Source organism: Amphiprion ocellaris, chromosome 21 (assembly GCF_022539595.1).
Source record: "Amphiprion ocellaris isolate individual 3 ecotype Okinawa chromosome 21, ASM2253959v1, whole genome shotgun sequence".
Lineage (NCBI taxonomy): Eukaryota > Metazoa > Chordata > Actinopteri > Pomacentridae > Amphiprion > Amphiprion ocellaris.
The window spans coordinates 24,552,214-24,575,199 of record NC_072786.1 but is presented as its reverse complement, the minus strand read 5'-3'; the positions used below and the strand labels follow the sequence as shown (position 1 = coordinate 24,575,199).

The 22,986-nt window shown below is 40.4% G+C and overlaps 1 protein-coding gene across 1 annotated transcript in view; it reads left to right on the top strand.

Annotated features, from left to right (window-relative positions):
- The window catches only part of zdhhc17 (zinc finger DHHC-type palmitoyltransferase 17), a 45,945-nt gene extending 22,961 nt beyond the window's left edge, over window positions 1–22,984 (top strand). Inside the window, exons 10-17 of the mRNA XM_055006376.1 lie at window positions 2,712–2,814; window positions 12,048–12,170; window positions 13,887–13,949; window positions 14,039–14,132; window positions 17,876–17,959; window positions 18,052–18,209; window positions 18,303–18,397; window positions 20,020–22,984. Coding sequence (XP_054862351.1) covers window positions 2,712–2,814; window positions 12,048–12,170; window positions 13,887–13,949; window positions 14,039–14,132; window positions 17,876–17,959; window positions 18,052–18,209; window positions 18,303–18,397; window positions 20,020–20,158 — 859 coding nt within the window. The 3' untranslated portion in view covers window positions 20,159–22,984. The remainder of the gene's footprint in view (window positions 1–2,711; window positions 2,815–12,047; window positions 12,171–13,886; window positions 13,950–14,038; window positions 14,133–17,875; window positions 17,960–18,051; window positions 18,210–18,302; window positions 18,398–20,019) is intronic.
- The last annotated feature ends 2 nt before the right edge of the window (window positions 22,985–22,986 follow it).

The window sequence follows — 22,986 nt, the reverse complement described above, 5'->3', positions numbered from 1 at the left end:
AAAATAAGGTCATTTCTAAGTGACCCCAAACTTTTTAACAATAGTGTACATCCAAACTTTTAGTTTAGTAGCTGTCTTTTACTAGACATTTATTATCTCAAAGCTTAAGTTGATGTTCTTTATAAGCTGGTGTTGCCTCATTTTGCTTCATTTAGTGGTTAAACTGGAATTGGTTCTCTTATATAGCAATACAAACGAACCAAACAACAATCCAATCTAGATTTTTTTAGAAGCAAGAACATAAATTTCACACCTATGTTATTATCAAGTATACCATCAATACAAGGAGTCATGTAATGATGTAGTTTAGAATTAAATCTTTATTTTGTGTTTATTACTAATGTCAAAGTCAAATTTAGATGTTCTGATTTTACACACATCCAGCATAGAATAATGCATCTTCTAATCATATCTCTTTCACCAGCACATCAGATGTGTATATAACACATTCTTTCATGCAAAAACACACAAGTAATCTCCAGCATTCCTCATCATCCAGTGACAAATACTGATTCTCTTCCTCTGTCTCAATTACACACACAATGTGCTGCTTGCTGAAACCCCATAACCAGATCCATCTGGTCCTGTTGGGAGAGTTTGTTGTGCTTCTCACTACAGTTAGCTCTGTTACTACAATAACACCCATTATCCACTGTGGCAGCCTATATTTACTGACATTATTGGAATACTTACTTGACGAAAGAAGCTATTGTGAACATGAGTCCAGCTGCAGTGTGTCGTCATGTAATGGTTTGGTTTATTTTTGCTGCTGTCTGACTGCAGGATTCAGATCAAAGCTTGGGGCTTACGTTGGTCCATATGTTTTCCAGTGAGCAGGTTTCACATCTGCAGGAAGAATGCCTTCATGTATTGAACACATAAGTTATGACTTGAGCAGTGTTTGTAGTGGAGATGATACATGATACAAGACAATTCTGGCTAATTATTGTTTGGAGAAAACTAGCAAAGTAAATGCAGTTGTCATGTCAAGTATGTGCAGAACTTTTAATTAGCTCTTGACAGCCTCCCAGATTTACAAGCCAGTAAGAATTTTTATGTAGTTTGTACATAGAAACTGGGTAACCACTAGCTGCCTCTCAGTCCACCGGGTTTATTTACCTTGTAGAGCTGCATCTGCTAACTCTAAAATGTCTCAGCCACGATCAAAGCGCACCAATTATTCTGCTTTTGGCTGAAAGAGTGAACAATAAAGTCTTCATGTACTCCTAGCACCTGAAGGATGGAAGATTAACTGAATTACTTTTACAGTTATTGATAGCAACATCACCTTAACAATAGGAAAATATTTAGTGTTAGAATGTTGCATGACTAAAGTGACTAACATTACGAGTAGCTTTGACCATATGTCCACTAATCAGAGGTCTGTGGAAACTATATCTGAAGAGACGTTTAGAGATAGTTCCAAATTCTCTTCTGTTCTCTGCACTCACAAATGCTGTATTTTAATACAGCCGGATTCCCATTAAAGCTGTTCTCATTTACATGTGCTTCTGTTGCTGCTGTAGTCAGACAATGGAACAAGTACAAAATAGGGAATAGAGTGCAGCCCATTAACACTACATTTTAACTAGGGATGTCCGATATTGGCTTTTTTGCCAATAACCGATATGCCGATATTGTCCAACTCTGAATTTCCGATTCCGATATCAACTGATACTGATATATGTGGGCTATGTAACCAATTTTAGGTAACATCACATATCTCCTGTCATGGAATTAACACATCATGCCTAGTTTTATTGTGATGCCCCACTGGATGCATTCTCAAATGCAACAAGGCTTTTCCAAATGTAAACATTGTGTGTGCAAAATAAGAAAACTACTTCAACTGAAGTTATGCAAACAAAAAAAATGCCATATATATTTTTTTTACTTGTCTCAAACAACAATTCACATTCTCCCTCTCTCCCTCCTTCTAATTCCAAACCACAGACATATTGTTAGTCACTCACAGCAGGCATGTTACTGCAGCCACACTTGTTTACATGCTTCACAACGCAATTTAATGATGTCATCATTTGCACGCCGGTAAATGCCAGAGAAATCTAGGCATTATTTTATCGGTTTTCATCATAGGCAAATAAACCAATAACGATATTAACCAGTATTATACTTTATGCCAATATCAGGCCAATTATATTGGTGGGTTGATATTATTGAGCATCCTTAAATTTAACCATCAATCATTTCATAGCTATCTCCTGTCTGTGCCTCTGGACAGCTAAATTACTAATTTTACAACTGCAACGTCATTTTACAAATTCACCGAATACGTGTTGCGACAACAGCATCAGTGCTCAGCAATATTTAACAAACACTCAGAGAAAAAGTTAGAAACAGTAGAAAGTCCTGGTCTCAGACTCATTCATGCCAGTGTCGGTTACTGTGGTGTCTGTGGTTTAGCTCCACACTGTCATTCACCGACACAGAGAGAGTCTTCTTCCTGAAGGGGCCATGGGCAGCAGTTGCACAGATACATTTAAAGCTCCAGACACTGAAACGGCCCATTTAGAACAACCTGGAGGTCTAGAGTCATAATGGAATGGACTGTCTTTGTGGTGTTTTGAACTGAAAATTGACACATTCTGGAGACACATGACACTTTCATTGATGTGCTCAAAGGCGGTACAATATTAATGGCCGCTAAAGGAAACGGCTGTTAATTGTGACTCTTCTCTCTCTTTTTGCAGGGCTTTTTTCGACCACTCCATGCACAGCGCTCTTCCTCTGGGAATCTACCTGGCAACCAAGTTCTGGATGTACACCACCTGGTTTTACTGGTTCTGGAATGATATCCTTTTCTGTTGTACTCGAAAACAACACTGAAAACCAAACTGTGAAGGTGCAATATGAGCAGTGCTTGGTTGTGTGAATGTGTTACTGAAGCCTGAAATCTGTTGACTCCACACTAAGTATCCGTCTGTCACACAGAGCAGCTGGAAGGAGCAGTGTCCTCATCAGACCGACTGACAGCACAAATTTACATGACACAAATAGCTTTTATTTAGTCTCAGAGGGAAGAAATCAGCGTCGTTTTTATGTATGGACTAACTGAATTTACTGTTTCATCTTGCTGCTGTAGAGAGAAGGGAGCAATAAAACCAGGAAGAACACAGAAACACTGAGCGCACGACACAAAAATATTCCATTAAGAAAATCACGATGTAAAAAGGCGCAGTAGATTTGTGTGATTTATTGAGCTGTCTGTTGAGATTCAGTTAGCGTGCCAGGGGACAAGTAATAGCCACATAAAGTAATGCAGAGTGTTCCAAGTGATGCACATCTCACGTCTCCTGGAGTCGGTGTAGATTGATGCGTACTGTTCAGTGAAACGCTTGAGTGATGGACATCAGAAAACCTTTTAAAAACACTTTTGTGTGGATTGGCCTTGAGGCTGCATCAGCTTGACTTTGTTGCTTTAAAGGACTAGTTAGCAAAGCTCACAGATTAAGATGTTAAACCTTGTTTGTACATATGTGACAAGAAAAGCACTGAGAGAGCGCAGTACTCCGCCAAGGCTGCTCAGTGAATGAAATGTGCTATGCATGTGTATGTTATGTACGAATACTGAATTGCGTGACCTAAATATGTAGCAGGCGACGGGAATTGATGGGGCTCAGAAACACACCCACAGTTTAATCAGTTGTTCCTCCTATCTTTTCCAACAGATAAGTCCCGATAAGTGTAGTGGTGGATTTGTAGTAGGATCACAATCATGTGATCATCAGCAGGCAGCTGATGCAGTGTTCACTTGTTGTCATAGTTACAGTGACGCCATGCCGCTATCTCACAATGACACAGAAATCTTTAACAAATGCATGGATCCAGACTATAAGCAGCATCACTGCAAAATCTAATCACTTGGTCCTTGTGTCATTTCTGACCTTCCCTGAAAATTTCATCCAAATCTGTTTATCCGTTTTTTAGTAATCTAGTGAACAGACAGACAAACATATGCCAATTGTAAAAAAAATTCACCGTTTGGTGGCAGAGTAAAATGCCTTTTATGGGTGTTGTGTGACTCAAAGGAGTCATTGCTCCTAGAGAAGTTAGATTATTTCATTTTTTTAATGTATATATTCCTTTAAAACGTGTTTGAAAAATAACCAGCGAGGCTATTTCTAAATGGTTATATGAATTATCCATCATTAGCTATTGCATCTTTATCCTGTAGAGGATTGCAAAGGGCTGCATCCTATTCTGGCTGACACTGGACAACACAGGCGGGATGGACAGATCAAACGTCCATCACTGGGTTAACTGGAAGACAGGCAGCTCTGCACAGTCTCCAATTAATGTCTTTGGACTGTGGAAGAAAGCTCAAGCACCCAGAAATACCCACGCACTCTTGTCTCATAAACAATTGCACAAGTCAGGCAACATAATCCTAGAGCTTTTATAAATCTGTCAGGCCTGCTAATACATGTTGTAATGTCCAAGCATGGAGGATCTCAATAAAATATGGACATATAAAACAGATTTTTTACTCCTTTCTGGGGCTCTGGCAGAAGAAGAGAAAAGATTAGGAGGAAAAGGGCTTGTGTTAGCAGATGGAAACGTGTAAGATTAAGTTACAGGCCAGTTTCAGTGGATTAAAGCTGTGGAAAAGGAGAAGGTTTTATGTAAAGAACAGAAGGGGTTGATGGAAATTATGTTATATAAATATAGCTGTAAAGTTGCACAAGTCCTGGGGTCTCATTTTAATGGTATATGTGCCTGAATATATCTGCTACTCTGTGTGTAAATGTTGTGAACATGGAGTTTAGAGTTTAACAGCTGCTGGGTGAAACTCAACAGAGCGGCTCCAGAGAGTTCCTGCTGGCCTCAGCGTGCCTGCTCTCACGTTTTGGTTTTTTTTGGTTCATAGAAGAATTGCCTTTCTGTTCAGAAGCTGCTAATTGCAGGAGGTGAAAGTGGAGTTTTCGTTTGTGGAAGGCATTCAATTTTATGCCTCATTGCTCTACTAATGGGAAGGGAGAGCAAGATGCCTTTGACCTGAGCTTGTTGAAAAGGCAAACAGAGCTCTGACAATCCTTTCAGACATTAGAAAACTGTGCTGGGTGTTTTTATCATGTTTTGTTACGGTTGTATGGCGTGTCTTTGTCACATTAATATTGAACTGATGGCAGGAATCTGTTCCTGTGACACACATGCTCCGTCAGGTTTGCACTTGTGCATTTATCTCCTAAAAGCAAAGGCTTGATGATGTTATATCCTGTTCTCTGGTAAAAGTTCATGCACGGATCATTTACAATGTGGAAATTTGTCCCTTTGACTACTGACAGGTCTTTTCTTGTTCCTTTCTTTCTGGCTTCTCTTTTGTCCTCCAGCCATGAAGGTTGTCATTAAGCCTGTGTATCCGTCATGACTCTCTTTGCAGTAATGGTGTCTTCCTCTTGCCTTTCAGATGAAGGACATGCTGTTTCATGTCCCTGACAGTGCAGGGAGGTTAGCTTCTCTCCTGCAGGCTGTGGGCTCTGTGTTGTAAAGTGTGGTCACTGTGGTGGACAGTTGGTTTTTGTCAGGATGACTGCTTGTATACAGATTAGTGCTCAGTGGTAGCAGCGTTTTTCTTATCGCATATATTTATGTAAATGAAGCGATACATGTAGAACACTGTATTATAACTAAAAATTAATCATGAATTTAACAAATGAGCAGCAATGTTTATGCAGGAGCCACAGGCAGATTTTCCTGCAAGCCTCTGATAGCAAGAGTGTTTCAAGTCATTCCCAATGGCTTCACTTGTTGGTAAAAAGCTTGCCACTGATGATTTTTTTCTCAATTAATCGAATAGTTCTGTCTGTAAAACGAAGACAGAACTAGAAAATGGTGAAAGCTGGCATAAAGTGTTTCCTGAAACCCGATGACATCCTTAAATGTCTTCATGTATTCAGTTTCCTGTCATAGAGGCGGAAAGAAACTAGAAAGTTTTCACATTTAAGAAACTTTATTCTGAGAATTTTTTTCTTTAAAAAATTACAACTGATTTATCAACTATCAAAATAATTGGCAATTAATTGTATAGTTGTCCAATAATTGATTAAATACTGCAGCTCTGCCCCGCACAGGAGAAGTGAATGCAAGTAGGCAGATGTTTTCTACTGTTTTATGTGCATTTTTCATTTTTTTTAAAGAAAAGAGGTGAAATATGACAAAAAGTTGGTGTATTGATAAAAGCAAAATGCCAGAAAGTACAGTGGAGTAAGGCTTAAAATAAAAGGAATAAATCGTGATGATGTACCACCAAAGACACCAAAAAAAAAAGCAGCAGATCTGTGTGGAGTGGCAAAGGCAATCAAATTAACACACACAAAAGAGACACATCTCATATTTCCATCATGTGTTTTACCCTGGTTTAACTGTTTCCCTTCTAATTAGAGCATCTCATTGTTCCTTCTTTCCTCTGTAGTGCTTTCATGGCACCCATTTGGATAATTAGCACTCCCAACTCTCTATCTTGCTTCCCCCACTCCTGCTTCTAATATTTGCGTAATTGCACTTTACAGAAACATGCATTAATTAACTTTTTTTTTATGATTTCCTGGAAACTTGTTTAGGACTTGTCCTAAATTTAGGTGGAAACTTGGATAGAAAACTTGGCTATTATCAAATTAGTCCCCCCTCCACACATTCCGATGTCAGAAAGCTGTGGGGTTTCCAGAGCTGTTCAGCCATTAAACATGCACTTTGTTGGAAATATACTGACGCCTGTAACCTCCTCTGATGTGCTCTTTGTCTTCTTCAGATTGTGGTGTCATGGGAGGCTTCGGTTTACTCTCTCTGACCCTTTTAAAGCCCAGTTACATAAACTGTGGACTGAGGCCCTGAGTGGGTTGTTGAATGACTCCCTTTGCAGTTTTGATAAACTTCTATCCAACTCTGATTTGAAGATCAGAATATAAACCTTTTATTTGTGTAATGGGCTAAAAAAAAAATTCCAACATCTGGTTTGAAGTGTCCTGGTTTAATGTGAAAGAAGATATTTTCGTTTTACTGTCTTGGCTGACCTTTTCACTGAACGACTGATAATAAGCATCAGATTACTATTGAGATTTTGCACATTCTCATCACTGCTCCGCCGGGCAGCCGAGTGTTTCTGCACACCTTTGTTCTGCCTTCCAGGTTCAAACTTTGTGTTTTCCAGCTCTGACCCACTTTCTGTCATTGTGAGCTCATTAATGTCTTCAGGCCTGTGGTTGAAATCAGATCAGATGACATGGGTGGAGCGGTATAACGGCACTTTTTTGTCTTTCCCAGGCTTAGATCATATTTTCCTCAATGCTCGGGAGGAAACAGAGGAAAGACTTTGCTCATAAATGGATTTCCAGCAGGTGAATATCTGGGAAAAAACAGGATGATGCTCCTGGGATTAGATGAGGATGTGTAATAATTGCAATAATCACGCAGCTTTGTTGTGTACCAGTTGAACTTCTACACCAGTTGCCTGACATGCACATAATTGTATCTTTGAATCCTGCGTTGGTTAATCTGCCATTGACCCTCCTGCTTGGCCTCTGTTGTCAGCTGCTAGAGCACCCTTGTCACCACTCAGCCCTTCTAAAGATAAATGGGTGCTGACCATCTCTCCCTGAGTAAATGTTGAGACCCATTTATCTAAAGCATTACATTGATCCCATCTCTGCATCTCCACTACTCACTGAGGTAGTAGACCAATGAGGTGATCCAGAGAGTGTTATTAGGTCATTTCAGAGGGGATGGTGTCAACACTCAGGTCTTTATAGAGATACTTATGAGGATCGATGGCTTCGTGTGGTCTTCAGGGACTTGTAGAGGCTTCTCTTAGTCAGTGCAGAGAAAGTGCTTATCGGTGAAGTCATGACTGTGCTGGAGGGCATGTTGTTCTCATGTTCTAGACATATAAGGTCTCAGCCTCTTGTTACTGCTTCAGAGTCATCTGTGAAGGTGTTTGGTATAACCTGTCTTGCCTGGTGTTTACACTGAGTATGTTTTGACAGTGGAAATCCCATCATGGCAGTTCAGATGTTTGGTAAATCTGTGTGTTGGGCCTCCCTTTTAGCCCTGTTTGTGGCTATGAATTTACAGTGCCAGTCAGGTGGTCGGTCCACCACTTAGGACTGTAGTGAAATATGCAGACGGGTGACAAATTGAAGGAGAACTCTGAACGCTTGACCCCTATGGCGATGGGATCAGGTGACAGTGTTATGCTGTGGTAGGCTTTTTGCTTGCAATGCAATCGCCCTTCTAGAGTGAGGAGATCCTGTGAGATCACCTTTATCTCAAGATGAAACATTTCTGTCCTCTTTGGAGTGGTCTCCTTTAAGATGATCCCCCAGGGGAGATGGTTGAATTGTTGTCTGAAATTGAAGTGAGTCATCAGGTCTCAACCTAGCTTAACACTACTGGGAGATTTTGGATTTTAATGTGTTATATGGTAATCTACATCATCAAAACATGAAAAGAGGGAATACATTTTGGAACAGTCATGTTCATCCCTCCAGTAGAGTTCCAGAGGCTTGGAAAATCAATATCAAGAGACATTGAAGCTGTTTTGGCATCATGTGGTGACACAACACCATACCAAGATCCGTTGTTTGGGGTTTTTCTTTAACTTGTGACCCATCCATGGATTTGGAACAGACATTCATTGTGCCCAGAGGATGTATCCTCATGACTTGGTTAATTCCATAACTTTGCTCCAGCATAACAATAGGTGTACATCTGTGGCTTTAAATTAATTCCTTGATAACTATTGCATGGATTGCCATAAAATTTGGTTGAGACATTTATGCTGCCCTTCAGGATACATTGCACTAACTTCTCATACATCATCGCTATGAGGCTTAAAACTCTGGTTTATTGCCACTTACCTTAACTGTGCTGTGTTCTGTGTCAATAAGCAAATGTTAGAATGTTGATATGCTGCTCTAACATGACCAGCATGGTAGATCTGTGAACTTTGTCAGTGTGTGCAAGTTAGCATTTATTTATAGATAGACAGATAGACAGATAGACAGATAGATAGATAGATAATTTATTAATTCCAAACAACAAAAAAGGTTAGTAACAAGATTAACATTAAAGGTTAGTATATACTCTAAAAGACACACTCTACAACACTGTAAACAAAAAAAGGTCTAATTTTATTATCTTTAGACATACTAAATGTGAACCCAAAGTCAATATGCAGTAATATCTCAGCACATTGATGCAACATGTTTGATGTCATCCATAAACTTGATGGACTTGTGTATAGTTAGAGCAGTACCCCTTTAACTTGGAAAAGTTTCATCTATGGAGGCGTCACAGCTGCTTCCATGGAGCCAGTTACACTGAAGAGTGTCCATGAAAAGGACGACTGTAAAACATAGTTTATTTATTCCTGAACTGAGAGTGACTATTTTGTGTGCAGCTGTTTATCAAGAAGTCTTTTTAAGCCTCCCTGACACTAGTAATGTTAATTTAAACACAATCTTCTTTCGGATTGTTTCAGTTGCAGATCCACTGACATGATTGGATCAGAGTTTTTCACATCTGGATGTCACTCCAGATGTTTGTCACCATTAGCAAACACAGCCTTGAGCCTTCACAGTCTGGATCTCTGTCACCTGTTCTTCTGGGATTCAGCTGACTCATACACACCTGCAAGACTGACTGGTCTACTTATCGGTTACAGTCTCCACTGGAACAACCTACAGCTGTCACACTCTTATCTCTCTGTGGTTACACACAAGACTGTGAAACGCAGCTTATTTGTATATTCAGTTAGGAATAGTGTGTCAGACTCTTGTGATGAAATTGCCTCACATATGTAACAAGAAAAGCACTCAGAGAGGCTGTTCATTCCCCCATATGACACTGTCAGAAATGCCGCATTTTTTTGTTTATTAGTTATTGAGGGTCAAAAATCATGGCAACATAGAATGTAGCCATTTAATAAAGATGTACCCACAAACAAAATGACGTTGCACTGAGCACAGGCATGTGTTATGCATGTGTACGTTATGTACGGATACTGAATCATGTGACCTAAATACGTAGCTGTAGCTAAATATGTGGATGGGACTTGGAAACATCCCCACAATTTAATCAACTGTTCCTTGTATCATTTCTGATGGATTCATCCTGATAAGTGGAGAAGTGGTGGATTTGTAGTAGGATCACAATCATGTGATCATCAACAGGCAGCTGTGGTAGTGACGCTGTGCTGCTATCTCGTGATAATACAGAAATCTTTAACAAATCCATTGATCCAGACTGCAAGCCGCATCACTGCCAAAATCTAATCACTTGGTCCTTGTGTCATTTCTGACCTTCCCTGACCTTTTCACCCAAATCCATTAATCCATTTTTGAATAATGTTGCTAACAGACGGACGGACGGACAGAGAAACCAACGTTGATTGTTACATAACTTCGCCGTGTTCCCTGGCGGAGTAAAAATTCTATGTATTGCAAACTAACCATTATTTCTGGGTAAAAGTTTTACCTAAGAAACTCACCATTAAACCTTAACAGTCGATTACTTACATGAGACAATTATTTTTCTGAAATGTTATGTTTAAATATGCAAATAAGTTATTAATCACACAATACACACTTACATGAATATTATGGATGTTTTTTTCTTTCACTAGTCTGAAAGACCAGAAGAAAACTGGCCAGCGCATGAAAAAGGTTAATTCCCAGAAAATTTCATCCAAATCCATCCGTTTTTGAGTAGACAGACAGACAGACGGACAGACGGACAGACGGACAGACGGACAGACGGACAGACGGACAGACGGGCAGGCGGGCAGGCGGGCAGGCGCCGATCGTCACATAACTCCGCTGTGTTCCTTGGTGGGTTAATTACAACATTTGTCTAGGTGTTAATGCAGCAGTGAGCTTTTTTATTGCCTTTGATACACTTAAAAGGAAACACTTTTCTTGTTGTGCAGTGGCTTGTTTAGATAAGAATGTACATGTATGACCTGACTTCACTCCATTGAGAGCAGGAATAGTTTTGGGTCTCTTCTGTATTCCTGGAAGGAAGTCATGATGAGCTGCTGTGACAGGCGGCAGTGATCCCTCCTTAAGTGGGTGAGTTTAGGTGAGACGGAGCTGCTCCCTGCATCACAGTCTGCCTGCTAATCAAGTCACCATGAAGAGAAAATGTGACTCAGGCAGACGGGCGTCATTGTAGCAAATACACATGAAAGGCTTTTGTAGCGGTTTGTTGTTGAAGAGAGTTACTAGAACAATAAGTATTCTGTTTGTCCTTCACAATGTTGCAGTAAATTACAGGCTCTCTTTGTCTTGCTCGTGCCTCTTCTGGTTGTCAACTGAATATTCATAGTTCTAAACTTTAAACAAGTAGACAAGAATCTGTGTAAATATTTTACTGATAGGAAATGCATAAAGTTAGATGAGAATTTCTCCAAGCTTAGCATAAAGACTGGATACAGGTGAGGAATGGTTTATGTGTTGGACTATTTCTTTGGTCCAGTGCACCGACTTGCTCTGAAGCTGCCGAAAGAAGTGAGGTAGCTTAGCTTAGCATAACATAAAGGAAACGGCCACATATAAGCACTAATTGTTAAAACGATGTACTGTGGTGTTGTGGAGATTTGACTCTAGAAATAATCCAACACACTCTTTGTTAAACCGTTCTTGTAACTTCAACTTTAATTAAATAAATGAGATATAAAGTGTGAACTGGTGAACTTCACAGCTGCTGGTCAGTTGATTTGAGTCGCACTTGCTGTTTTTGTTGTATGCCGTCTTTTGGCTAAACTCGCTTCATGTTTAACTCACATACATGAGAGTAGTACTAATCTTCTTGCTTAATTCTTGGCAAGAAAGTGACTGAAGTACTTGCTCAAATTGTTAAACTATTGCTTACTCAGAAACTAAATGATGCTATATGTGAACAGTTTTGTGTTGCTGAAGTAGTTTTTTGTTGTCATGTGGCTGTAGCACTGGGTTGAAATGACCAGGATCTAATTATGATTGAAATAACAAAGAAACAGGATGTCCACCATCTTCTTTGACCCCACTGCACATCTCCCGTTTGCCACCGTCCACGTGCCCTTCCTGATCAACACCCTGGCTCTGTTCTACAACTTTGGCAAATCCTGGAAGTCTGATCCGGGAATCATCAAAGCATCAGAGGAGCAGAAGAAAAAGGTAACGCCGTCGTGTGTGAACCGCTTTATCCTTCCCTGTATGAATCCCTTCGTATATGTCACTAAGCATGGCTGTAGTCAGTACTTGCAGTCAGAGCTTATGTGCTTTTTGGACGTGTTTGTTTTGACGTGTGTGTAATCTGGCGTCACATTCGGTGTTACTTAACATTTTAGATTCCCTGCCCTGCTGCTCGAGGCTTCCACCTTCTATCCCCTTGGCCTCTTTCTCCCTCATTATCACTCTCTAACTAGGCCCTAATTCTCCATCCTGTGATTGATGAAGAGCTAAATTTACCCTCATTGTTGGCACAGCGCATTGGCTGGTCAGCTAGCTCAGATCAAAAGCTACAAAGCCTTCCCTTCCCTCTAGAACAGGCGTGTGGAATTTCATTTTAGTTCAGGAGCCACATTCAGCACAATTTGATCTGAAGTGGGCCTGACCAGAAAAGTCAGAGCTTAATAACCTATAAATAAGCACAACATCCTTCGTTTTAGTGCAAAAAAGTTCACATTTAATGAACTATCTTTTTGCGAAACATTATGAACAACCTGAAATTTGTTAAGAAAAATAAGTTCAATTTCAACAATATTATGCCTCAGTTTATCACTTACACATTACAACTTACAGATCACAGTTTCTCTACAAAGGCACAAAACTTTTAGTCACAGGGATCTGGAATTGAATGATATAGTATTTTACTTTATGATCAAAACGACAAAAGTCAGACAAAAAAACAAGACAAAATGTAAAAATGAGACAAAATGACAACGAGACACAAGAAACAAAACATAAAAAATTGGACAAAAAACGTTACAAAGCGGCAAAAAAATAAACAAATGACAAAAATGAGACAAAAAAATGACCAAAACGAGAAACAAAATGACAATATAATAGACAATGCAAGCGAGACAGAAAAAACACAAAACAACAAAAACCATACACAAAACGAATAAAGCAAAAACACAAAATGACAAAAATAAGACAAAAAAACACAAGCGAGACAAAAAAGAAACACAAAATGACACAAACATGAGACAAACGACAGTCAGACAAAAAAAGACAAAAACAATACAAAATATTACAAAAATGAGACACAAAATGACAAAAGAACAATGAACAATCTAGTATTTTACTTTGTGATCAAAACAACTTGTCATGGTCTAGAAATAATTTAAAATTTGTAGTTTTACAAATTTATAATTTGCAGTTTACGTCGTCTCTGTCATTTTTACAGTTTACAAAGTGGTCCAACGGGCCGGATTGGACCCTCGGGTGGGCTGGTTTTTGTCACGCGGGCCACATGTTTGACACCCCTGCCCCAGAGGGTCCCCTTCCACCTCTTGCCCTGCCATGCTGCTGAAATGAGGATCTTTTTGTCTTGAGTTAATTTGCACAGAGATAGATATAAACGCAGAAGAGATTCAACGTTACTAATTTATGCAGATTAGATGAAAGATAAATCCTCATCAAAAGCACTGAGCCTTTAAAAGGAAACAGATTCAAACCAGCTGAACAAAAAATTGATAGTAGTCTTTGTGAATCATCCAGTGTGATCACTCAGCTGTAAATCCCAGCCTCAGCTTGCGTACAGTCAGTTGGTCTTTTGTTGTGGTGCCAAATAAACCTTGGCAAGATGAGTTTCTTGGTTGTTGATTCATTTTTCCACCATGTCTCTTGTCTGTTTTTTAAAATTCTGTTTTTATTTCCCTCCTCCAGACAATTGTGGAGCTGGCAGAGACAGGCAGCCTGGATCTGAGCATATTCTGCAGCACCTGCTTAGTAAAGTCTCTTTTCCCCCAAAGCAAACTGTTGTTACATATAGGAAAGATGAGAAAATAGAAAATGCAAAAACGTTTTCTTTCTCGCAGATACGGAAGCCCATTCGGTCCAAACACTGCGCCGTGTGCAACCGCTGCATCGCCAAGTTCGACCACCACTGTCCCTGGGTGGGGAACTGCGTGGGTACGTCAGCAAACACCACACATTTACAGCATGATAACAACACATGCACTTTTCCAAACAACCAGCTGCTCAGGGCTTTTCTGCCCAGATTGGGAGTTGCGGCTTTTTATTATTTTATCAGTGTCATATCCCACTTTAAGAAGCAACATGTGTTCTGACCGAAGGCTCTTTATCCTGGTACTAGCACACAACAGAAACAAGAAGAGGGAAACTGTTTGACATACTAGATATGTACACTACCGTTCCAAAGTTTGGGGTCACCCAGACAATTTCATGTTTTCTATGAAAACTCACTCTTTCATTCATGTGCTAACATAACTGCACAAGGGTTTTCTAATCATCAATTATCCTTTCAACACCATTAGCTAACACAATGTAGCATTAGAACACAGGAGTGATGGTTGCTGGAAATGTTCCTCTGTACCTCTATGGAGATATTCCATTAAAAATCAGCTGTTTCAAGCTAGAATAGTCATTTACCACATTAACAATGTCTAGATTGGATTTATCATTCATTTAATGTTATCTTCATTGGAAAAAGCTGGTTTTCTTTTAAAAATTAGGACATTTCTAGGTGACCCCAAACTTTTGATCGGTAGTGCAAGTTCGGATTTATATGGATTTATTGACGCAAAACATCTATTTTCATGGAAGACTAGCACGGACATGATGCCTAGTTCATACTGGTTATGTCATATTTAATGGACGTATTCAGTGATGACACATAATTCTTCTTAACCCTCGTGTCGTACTGCGGGTCAAAACTGACCCGTTTTAAAGTTTGAAAATGTGGAAAAAATATATTTTCACAGTGAAACTTCTGATGTCCACATTTTCAACATTTTTGGGAAATCTTGGAACATTTTTTGGTGGAAAAAAGAAATGTTCAAATGTTTCTGAAGAACATTCACAAAAAAATCAACCAAAATCCAGCGAATTTCGCTTTGATTTTAGTTGATTTTTTTGTGAATGTTCTTAAAGAAAATATTAGAAGTTTTACTGATATATATGGAATCACTTTAGATATTTTTAGGATTTTTTGGAAGATTTTTACTCATTTTTTGAAAATATTTACAAGAATTTTCTTGCCAAATTTGGGTGATTTAAAAAAAAAAAAAAACTTTTAAGGGATTATTGGAGTTTTCTTCCTGAAGGTTTTGCAAATTTTCAGAAATTTGGAGAATTATTTTTGCTGATTTTCTGGATTTTTTTTAGAGAAGGAAACAATATTTTTTGGTGCCTCTAAATGAGGACAGCAGGAGGGTTAAGCAGCAGCAATACAAATGTCAAACCAGATAAACCAGCAGGTAATAATATGAGTATGAAATAAATAAACTTGGGCGCCCAGATAGCTCAGCTGACGACCCATAAACGGGGTGTTGTCTACGACTCAGCGGTCGTGGGTTTGAATCCATGAACATTTACTGCATGTCATTCCCCCACTCTTCTACCCACGTTTCCTGTCTCTCTCCACTGTCCTATACATAATACATTAAAATAAAACAACTTTAAAATAAATAAACTTTACCCTAAAAAAATCCAAGTGGCTCATCGACCACAGCTTAAAGCAAACAACTGAGGAGTGTTCAAGTCAACTATGTAAATCACAAAGACCCCAACGCAGGGGATGAAAGGAAAACGAAGTGAAACAGGGAAGCCGTGGGGAAATATGTGTGTGTTGTTGATTGTGGTGTGTGAAGCAGACTGGAGACAGTAGAGGAAGGAAGGAGTGGCGGGGGGTTTTAAACCCTTCCATTCTGAAAGCAGGTGGTCAGGATGGAGCTTTAAAAGTGAGGAAACTGTCTGAACAAACAGCAGGTCCCTCCTCCTGATGTGGCCTGATGGGACCACAGAGACGGGGGGAGGAAGAGGCCATGAGCTCTGATGAAGCTTCTGGAAAAGTTTGTTCAATTTTGGAAAACAGTCTACACTCAGTAATTTATAATTCACTTATTATGCAGATGTGTAATGCGTGTCAGCTCTTAGAGGGTGAATACATTGTGTGAAGCTCTTTACAGTCAGGAATAGATGTCTGGGATATTTTGTAAATGTTTCAGCTAGTTGTAAGTACAGGGAACCAAAATGTCTTTGAAACTTGACTGCAGCCACCTGGCCATGTCAGCAGTTATCCTCTCTTCCTGTCCACTGCTTTTAGGCTCCATAACTTGCATGACTTTACATGTTGAAAAGCAACTCTGGCTCAAGTGCTGTGCAACTATTACACTGGTATACACGTTTTTGGAAATTGTCTGCTTCCGCCGTAAATTGGCTAAATCTTACATATTTGACAACTGGAAAACAAATGATGAAAGTTTCCAAGATATGTAATGACAAGGTTTTATTATGTATATGTACATGTACATAAAGAGTACTTCTATCTGAAGTGTCCATGTGCTACCCTGGCAAGGATTAAACAGGAGAAGTCTCATGACTGATTGTAACTAAATGTAGAAGGAAAATGCAAACTGAAACATCACGTAAAACAACATTTTTCAGTATGTACATGGTGCTTTTTGGCTGGTCTCTTGTACACGGCATCAGGATCATCCCTTGACATATTCCAACAGTCGTCAGCCAGCATAGATGGGTTCCATTTTCCCTGATACCTTTTCTCCGTTGCTCTTCAACTCGTCTCCTGATCCACTATTTCGCATCCAAAATAAAGAGGATATGCCTTTTTCACAACATACTGCACTTTAGTGATGCAAAGGTTACCTCAGCACAAATATAACTGAAGTTATCTTCGTTGTTTACACAGTTTTGAGGCATCTCTGGTTCCTCGGGTAAAATAATATGTGACAATTTGACAAAAGTATCACACACTGACAAAAGCTGCTACATATGACTTAGATCAGTGCTCGTTGTGGCTCATGCAATGTAGCAAAGTGTATAATAAGTCAAAGAGGGCATGTTCTATCAAAACATTAGCATAGATGAATATGTTCTATGTTGCAGAAATGTTTTGAGTCAGAACTTGTAGCTCAGACATACATATCCTTTCAATTAATAATCGCTCTCATTATTTAGTATATAATTTCAATATTTGACTTACTCCTCTTCTTGATAAATTGAGCCAACCATCACTCTTGACTCATTTTTTCTTTTTTAGTGACTGAAAGTAGGTTAATTTTAACTACTTTTGTTCTGGAAGCATTTTGCTTGTAAACCAGTGTTATTTTCATGATCCAATATTCTGACATTTAATTTCTTGATTCATTGATTAGTTGTTTGGTCTGTGTATATTCTCTTTGGTTTTGAATTAAAGAGGAAACTAGGACATTTAATGTAGAGAGACATGCAGGAAAAGTCCAGTCAACCTCAGAACTCACTGCTTCCAATGTTTGCACCAGTGTGGTTTCTCGCCTGTTACACAAAAATCCAAGAGTGGAGATTAATGAGCAGAAGCTTCACCAGCAAACAGAAATTTTAAGTTCAGAGAGGAGGAGTGGAGTTGGAGCACAGTAAGTCTTTGAAAGCATCAGTATTTCTGAGGACAGATGTACAGTTTTGAGCAAATCTGTGGCCCAGCAGGGACTGAGGACCGTTTTGAGGAAGAGCACATCATTGTTTAAACCCAATAACAGGAAATCCTGCTCTTTAATAAAGGATCTTTTCAAGCATTTTCCCAATAAACCTTCACTGTAGTTGGCAGAGATGACCAGAATCAAAACCTTTCGGGGGGGTGAGAACAGGGCATGATACGAGAGCAACATGACAACAGGACATGTTTTTCTCCTCTACAGGAAGTGGGAATCACCGCTACTTCATGGGTTATCTGTTCTTCCTGCTCTGCATGATCTGCTGGATGATGTACGGCTGCATCTCCTGTAAGACCAAAACCCCTTTTTTTCAGTGCGTTTTCCCAGTTTCACACGTGACTCGCTCTGCTTCTCGACTAACTCCTCTCTTCTCCCTGCAGACTGGAGGATCCACTGTGCCACCAGTTATGCCAAGGATGGTTTCTGGCTCTATCTGACGCAGATCGCCTCCTGCTCCCCCTGGATGTTCTGGATGTTCCTCAACAGCGTCTTCCACTTCATGTGGGTGGCCGTGCTCATCATGTGTCAGCTCTACCAGGTATGGCTGCACGTTATATAGTTTGAATCTCAGCAGCTTGTTATGTCTCAGATCTTCTGCGAAATCTGACCTCTTTGCTCTGCCGTCTTGCAGATCGCCGCTCTGGGAATCACCACCAACGAGAGGATGAACGCTCGAAGATACAAGCACTTTAAAGTCACAGCTACGTCCATTGAGAGCCCCTTCAAGTAAGTGAGCCTTAATTCAAGACGTCACACTGCAGAGCTGACTCGTCCAAATGAGGAAAAACACATGGAGAAGTTAATGTTCTCACTTCTACCCAGCACAGTTTAGGTGAAGAGGATATCTGAAATATTTTTTTGACAAAAGTGAACATCTCTTTATTCAATAGTGGTGTCTTTTTTTCATTCTACTTTCATCTTTTCTTCCTGAAAATTATTCAGAGTTGGAGATCCGAGCATTCGGATCTCGCATTTAACATCTGGATACCACCACAACGGCCGAGTATTGGAATGTTCAGGTCCAGCCCTACATGTTTCCTGTGTTTATTAATTGACTTTTATCCATGATTGCCATCCTATTTTTACGAGGCAAATCTAGCTTAAAATGGTACACACAATTACATACTATAAATAAGCTCAGTTGCTACCATAGTTTAGTAAAATCCATGCTGTCTGACCTAATCCTACGTTCACGAAGACAGTGATGTTCAGTTCATATTGAATTTGTTAAACTGTTTGAGTTAATGGCCATTTTGGAGGCTACAGTTTGTGGTGCTGTTGTTGTATTATACAGAGAAGGTTAGGTCAAGTTAATTTTGTTTAACATGGACTGTAGCAACCAATAACGTAGTAACGGCCAATGAAGTAATAATTTTGGTCATTTTAAATGTAATAACTGCAGCCAATAATGTAATAATACATAAATAGGACTGCATTTCTTCTTTTATATATGATGGAGCCTAGAACTAGATAGATGACTGTTCCATTAGTGTTGTGTATGACAGATAAGTCCTTGTAGTACAACGATTTGTAGTAGCATCACAATCATGTGATCGTCAGCAGGCAGCTGATGTAGAAATCTTTAACAAATCCAGACTATAAGCCGCATCAGACAAATGTATGCTGATCGTCACTTCACTCCACCGTGTTGCTTGGTGGAGGGAAAATAACTGTCTCATGTAAGTAATCGACTGAAGGTTTAACGGTGTGTCTATTAGGTAAAACTTTTAAACAGAAGTAAGTTTTAGTTTGCAATACATAGATTTTTTTATGTGATGGAGTTATGTGATGATCGGTGTTGGTTTGTCTGTTAGCAACACTACTCAAAAACGAACTAAGGGATTTGGATGAAATTTTCGGGGAAGGACAGAAATGACACAAAAACCAAGTGATTAGATTTTGGCAGCGATGCGGCTTATAGTCTGGATTTGTTAAAGATTTCTGTATCATTGCCAGATAGCATCACGGCATCACTGTAACTATGACAACAAGTGAACACTACATCAGCTGCCTGCTGATGATCACATGATTGTGATTCTACTACAAATCCATGGCTGTGGACTTACCAGGATTTATCCTTCGGAAATTATAGAACAACTGAGCAGCCTTGGTGGAGTACTGACCTCTCTGAGTGCTTTTCTTGTTCTGAAATGTTGTGTTTAAAGGTCCAGTGTATGAAAAAAAAAAAAACTCATGATGAAGGTTAACAGAGATTTCCACAAAGAGTGCTGTTAGCTTCACTCAGATCATTGGAAGAGGGCATCTGCAGGTCTTTACTTTTCCTGCTCTGCTTGAATAGTAATGACTCTGTTCCCTCGCCCCTCTTTCCCTCTGTGTCCCCCCTGTAGCCACGGCTGCATCAGAAACCTCATAGATTTCTTCGAGATCCGCTGCTGCGGCCTCATCCGGCCCGTGACGGTGGACTGGACCACGCAGTACACAATAGAGTACGACCAGACGTCTGGCTCGGGCTACCAGCTGGTGTAGAGGAGGATGAGGAGGAGGAAGACGAAAGGAGGGGTGGGGAGCAGGGGGGGGAGGGAGGGAGGAGCGGAGCGTGACCGGACGGACGGACGGACGGAAGCGTCGGGAGCGTCACCCTCCCCGCCTCTCCCCCTTTCTCCCCCCCGGCGTCCGTATATTGAGCGATGCTGTTCTCGGGAGCGCTTGTTTTCTGTTCCTTTTTTTGGACCATCTCTCCCTCACCGATCAGAAGATTTTGGGGAAAAAAATAATAATCAGCCAGGACTAGCATGCTGTTAAGGGGCGACACCACACCCACACACCCTTCCCTCCCTCCCCCGTCTCCCTGCGCCCTCACCGCCACCTTTACTGCTATTACTACTATTACTCGACATCATTACTGTACCCTCACCGCTACCCGACCCTGCCACCTCCTCTCTCCTCCCGAGCCCTTCGGACGGTGCGTTTTTTTGCTGCCAGGCATGAACGGAGAGGAGAGAGGCCGACGGACGAGAGGGAATCACTCAACAACAAGCTCTTGTGTTCGTGCCGGAGACCGGGACGCTGCAGCGTCGTTCTCCACCTTCTCCCACTTTATATCTTATTTATGGTGTCCCTGTCGATGTGCGTATTTGTGGTTTTCGATTGGTTCGGGAACTCCGACGTTCCCGCGATTTATTAACTGTGGTGGCCAGGGAAGCTAAAGGAAGGGTTTTAAAAAAAAAAAAAAAAAAAATAGTTCCTAAGTATGATAGAAATAAGGGAATGTCTTTTCAAGGTCTTGATTTTGCACCGTGATGAATATTTGAGTGGAGCTGATGAGGATTTGCCAACGTTGCTGAACTTCTCAGAGGAGAGCGTTGGGTTGCAGGTGGAGCCGCTGGAGGAATCCCACTGGAGACACAGTAGACGTAGGGCCGTTTTTTGGTTGTGCAGTATTAGACGCACGAATTGGGACTCCTCCAGCGGCGACCACTGTAAAGCCAACAGAAGATATCCTACAGACAATGTGATACAGGTATATTTATTTGAAAACTATTTATAGATAAAGTAACTATGTTCTAGCGCCATCATTTTTACATTTCACGTCATTTTAGCCGAGTAGGTTTTTACGAGGAAAAAATATTAAAGAAGTACCTGTAGCTGTCGGAACTTTACTTATAAAACTCTATGGACAGGTACAACGAGCATATTTATTAACAGCAGCGTGGAGCGTAAGAGGAACGTCACAGAAGGACAGTTTACAAGAAAGCTTCATTCCATGTATGTTTCTCTCTAGAAGCTGTAAAGTCTTATTCGTTTTGTGTTTTTTTTTTTTTGTCTGCCTACAACATTGCACTGATCATATTTTTTGAGGTTTTTTTTTCGTGTGTTATTCGGCCGTTACTGAACAGAAGGCCCAGCAGCGCCGCTTCACGCCGACGCTTCCATTGTTTACAGAGAGGAAGAGGACACGTGGCCGCCTCATGTCACTTCCTGTCTGGACCCCCGTGCAGTCGCCTGCAGCAGCAGGATGGACTGAAATGCAGAGAATGTGCATCTGTACATAAACGCCATCTCTCGGTTTTCTTTTCTTCTCTTCGTCAGTGTTAGTCGAAGGTGCTCCTGGATTTTTATTTTTATTTTATTTTGAGTTTTGGGTGGGTTCTTCCAACTAAACAGAAAGGAGAAACTCAACTGACTATACTCCCCAACTGTATGACTGTAGCTTTTAGTGATGTCCCACACTGCTGTCTATAGGCATTTTAGCCCCTAATTTACCCCCCCCCCAAGCCAAGAAACTCCACTGCATGTACGATGCTTGGGACCGCTGGGCTCTCGCCGTCCCCCCCTCCCCCGTCGTCGTCACCATGGCGACAGCCCGGCAAGCCACGTGTCTGTATATAGTGAATGTTAAGTATTTGCAAGTACTTTTCTGCATTACGTTCATTTGTCTGTTTTTTTCTTTTTTTTTTTCTTTTTTTTTTTTTTACAGTTTCTTTCTCTCAAATCCAGTGTGTTTTAGTGGAAGTTGTCCTTTCAGGTCACCAGATTCCCAGGCGGGTCCTCCCCGTGCAAGTGTGTAATATATTTGAATGTTCCATGCTTGTGGACTCTGTAGTCATCCAAAAGGTTTTTTTTTTTTTTTTTTTTTTTTTCCTTCTACGTCATCTATCGCTGGGTTTGTTATACCACTGGATGTACAAATTGTAAAGCAAAGACACTAGAGAACTAAGGCAGACGCCATTTTTTTTTTTTTTTTGTTTTCTAAAAGCTGAAATGTGATCATGCAATAGTTTTAAGGATAGAGGGAGGTTATATTATATAAAGGCCTCCAAAAAAGTTTGGGCCTCATGTTTGCATCATCAGAAGGGGACAGTTATGTCATCATTCCACGGTTCAGACCTCCATCTTTACTAACCACTGATGTCACTGCTGCCCTACGAAGACGACACAGCAGCTACTTTTCGTGTGCTTTAAAGGTCAGACGTCATAACCTGGCTGTAACGTTTCATATCGGTAGCCACTCGTGTTCTAATAACAGCCTCGTCGGTGACCGTAGGTAAATGCGGGCTTTGTTTTTTTAGGGCAGAGTTCACCACTTCAGGCTCATCTGGGACTTGAAGTCAAAGCAGTCCTCACTAGTTCTTCCAGCAGCCGAAAACTTCTCTCTTCTGTCTCCCCCCCTCACCTCACCATGTGGGACAATAAAAGAAGACAAAAAGGAAAAAAAAAAAAAAGAAAGCACATAATCATCTCCAGTGCCTCTCTGCCCACCTTCAGACATCACTGTAACTCCGCTTCAGATGTAAACATATGGGCATGGTTCAGTTTTAATGGCTTTAATAATAAAATACAGTCAAATGTGAACA